Source organism: Salpingoeca rosetta (genome assembly GCF_000188695.1).
Source record: "Salpingoeca rosetta unplaced genomic scaffold supercont1.1, whole genome shotgun sequence".
NCBI classification, from domain to species: Eukaryota; class Choanoflagellata; order Craspedida; family Salpingoecidae; genus Salpingoeca; species Salpingoeca rosetta.
The window spans coordinates 2,390,387-2,391,515 of NW_004457740.1; the positions used below are offsets into that span (position 1 = coordinate 2,390,387).

General features: G+C 50.7%; 2 protein-coding genes across 2 annotated transcripts in view; one reads left to right on the plus strand and one right to left on the minus strand.

Moving 5' to 3' along the window:
* The window catches only part of PTSG_11603 (uncharacterized protein), a gene marked incomplete at both ends in the record, with an annotated part of 2,278 nt that extends 1,630 nt beyond the window's left edge, over positions 1-648 (minus strand). The window contains one exon of the mRNA XM_004999021.1: positions 450-648. Coding sequence (XP_004999078.1) covers positions 450-648 — 199 coding nt within the window. The remainder of the gene's footprint in view (positions 1-449) is intronic.
* Positions 649-669: 21 nt separating this feature from the next.
* PTSG_11604 (uncharacterized protein) overlaps positions 670-1,129 on the plus strand; it is a gene marked incomplete at both ends in the record, with an annotated part of 13,961 nt that continues 13,501 nt past the window's right edge. The window contains one exon of the mRNA XM_004999022.1: positions 670-722. Within this exon, the coding sequence (XP_004999079.1) occupies positions 670-722 (53 nt within the window). The remainder of the gene's footprint in view (positions 723-1,129) is intronic.

Consider the following 1,129-nt stretch of genomic DNA (forward strand, 5'->3'; position numbering starts at 1 on the left):
CTGTGTGTGCTGTGTGTGCTGTGTGTGTGTGGGAGATTGTCTTGGCAAGAGAGAGTTGTGTGTGTTTACTTGAGTTGTGAAGCAAACAAGGATGTAGGATGAATGAACACTCCAACAGAAAGAAACAGAACACAAGACAAGAATTGTCGACAACGCAAAGTGGTGACGTGGCAGTGTTTGTTGAGAGTTGTGTGTGTGGTTATGTGGTGTGTCATGCAAGAGCATGTAACATCGAGCAACCACACAAGCTAAACACTGCACGTGCAACAGGTTGGAGGGAAATCACGTGAACATTCCAGAACACAAGAGAGGTGAATGCAAATTTGTGGTGTCGTGAAGAAAGGAGGTCAATGATGACTCAGCAGGCAGGACTTGCCTGTCAACAGTGGACGCGATGAGGTTTGCAGCGGTGATGTTGGCGTGATCTCCTGCTGTCGGTCTCCTTGCACTTGAGCGTGTCGCTGAGCTTGGACCTCCTGATGACGATGCTCCTGCCTCCACAGCTGCCCAGACGTCGTCGCCGCGGAGCTTGAGCGCCATCTTCATGCGAATGCTCCACGCATGAAAGGTGCCGGGCGAGCCAGTGAACTTGGGCAGGTCCATCTTGAATCCTGGCGTGGAAACGACGTGGTCCGACGGGTCAGACATACTGCACGCTCAAGAAGGGTGATGGAGAAACAAGAGAGGGGAACAAGCAGAAGGGAGAGAAGAAGCACAAGCGAGTGTGAGACAAGTAGCGATGATGATCAGGAGTGGCTGGGTCTCATAATCTGTAGAAACACGACAGGTGGTGTGTGTGTTTACTGTAGGCAAACGCAACAAACAAGAACACAAGGAGAATGAACAAACACAGCAAGCTGCTGCCAAATCAACTCGGGCAGCACGCTCAAACAAACACTAGACAAGTGCACACACAGTCAACAGAGCTGCCAAGGCGACATGGGCAGAGTGTGCACGAACACAAACAATCTAAACAACGAACAGCATGCATACATGCGCGCAGAGCAATGCTAGGCATGGCATGAATGCTTGCAGGCAAGCATACACAATACACAACACTTTACAACACTGCATGGCACAGCACACATGGCATTTGCCAAGCATGGCGAGCATGCACACACACACACAC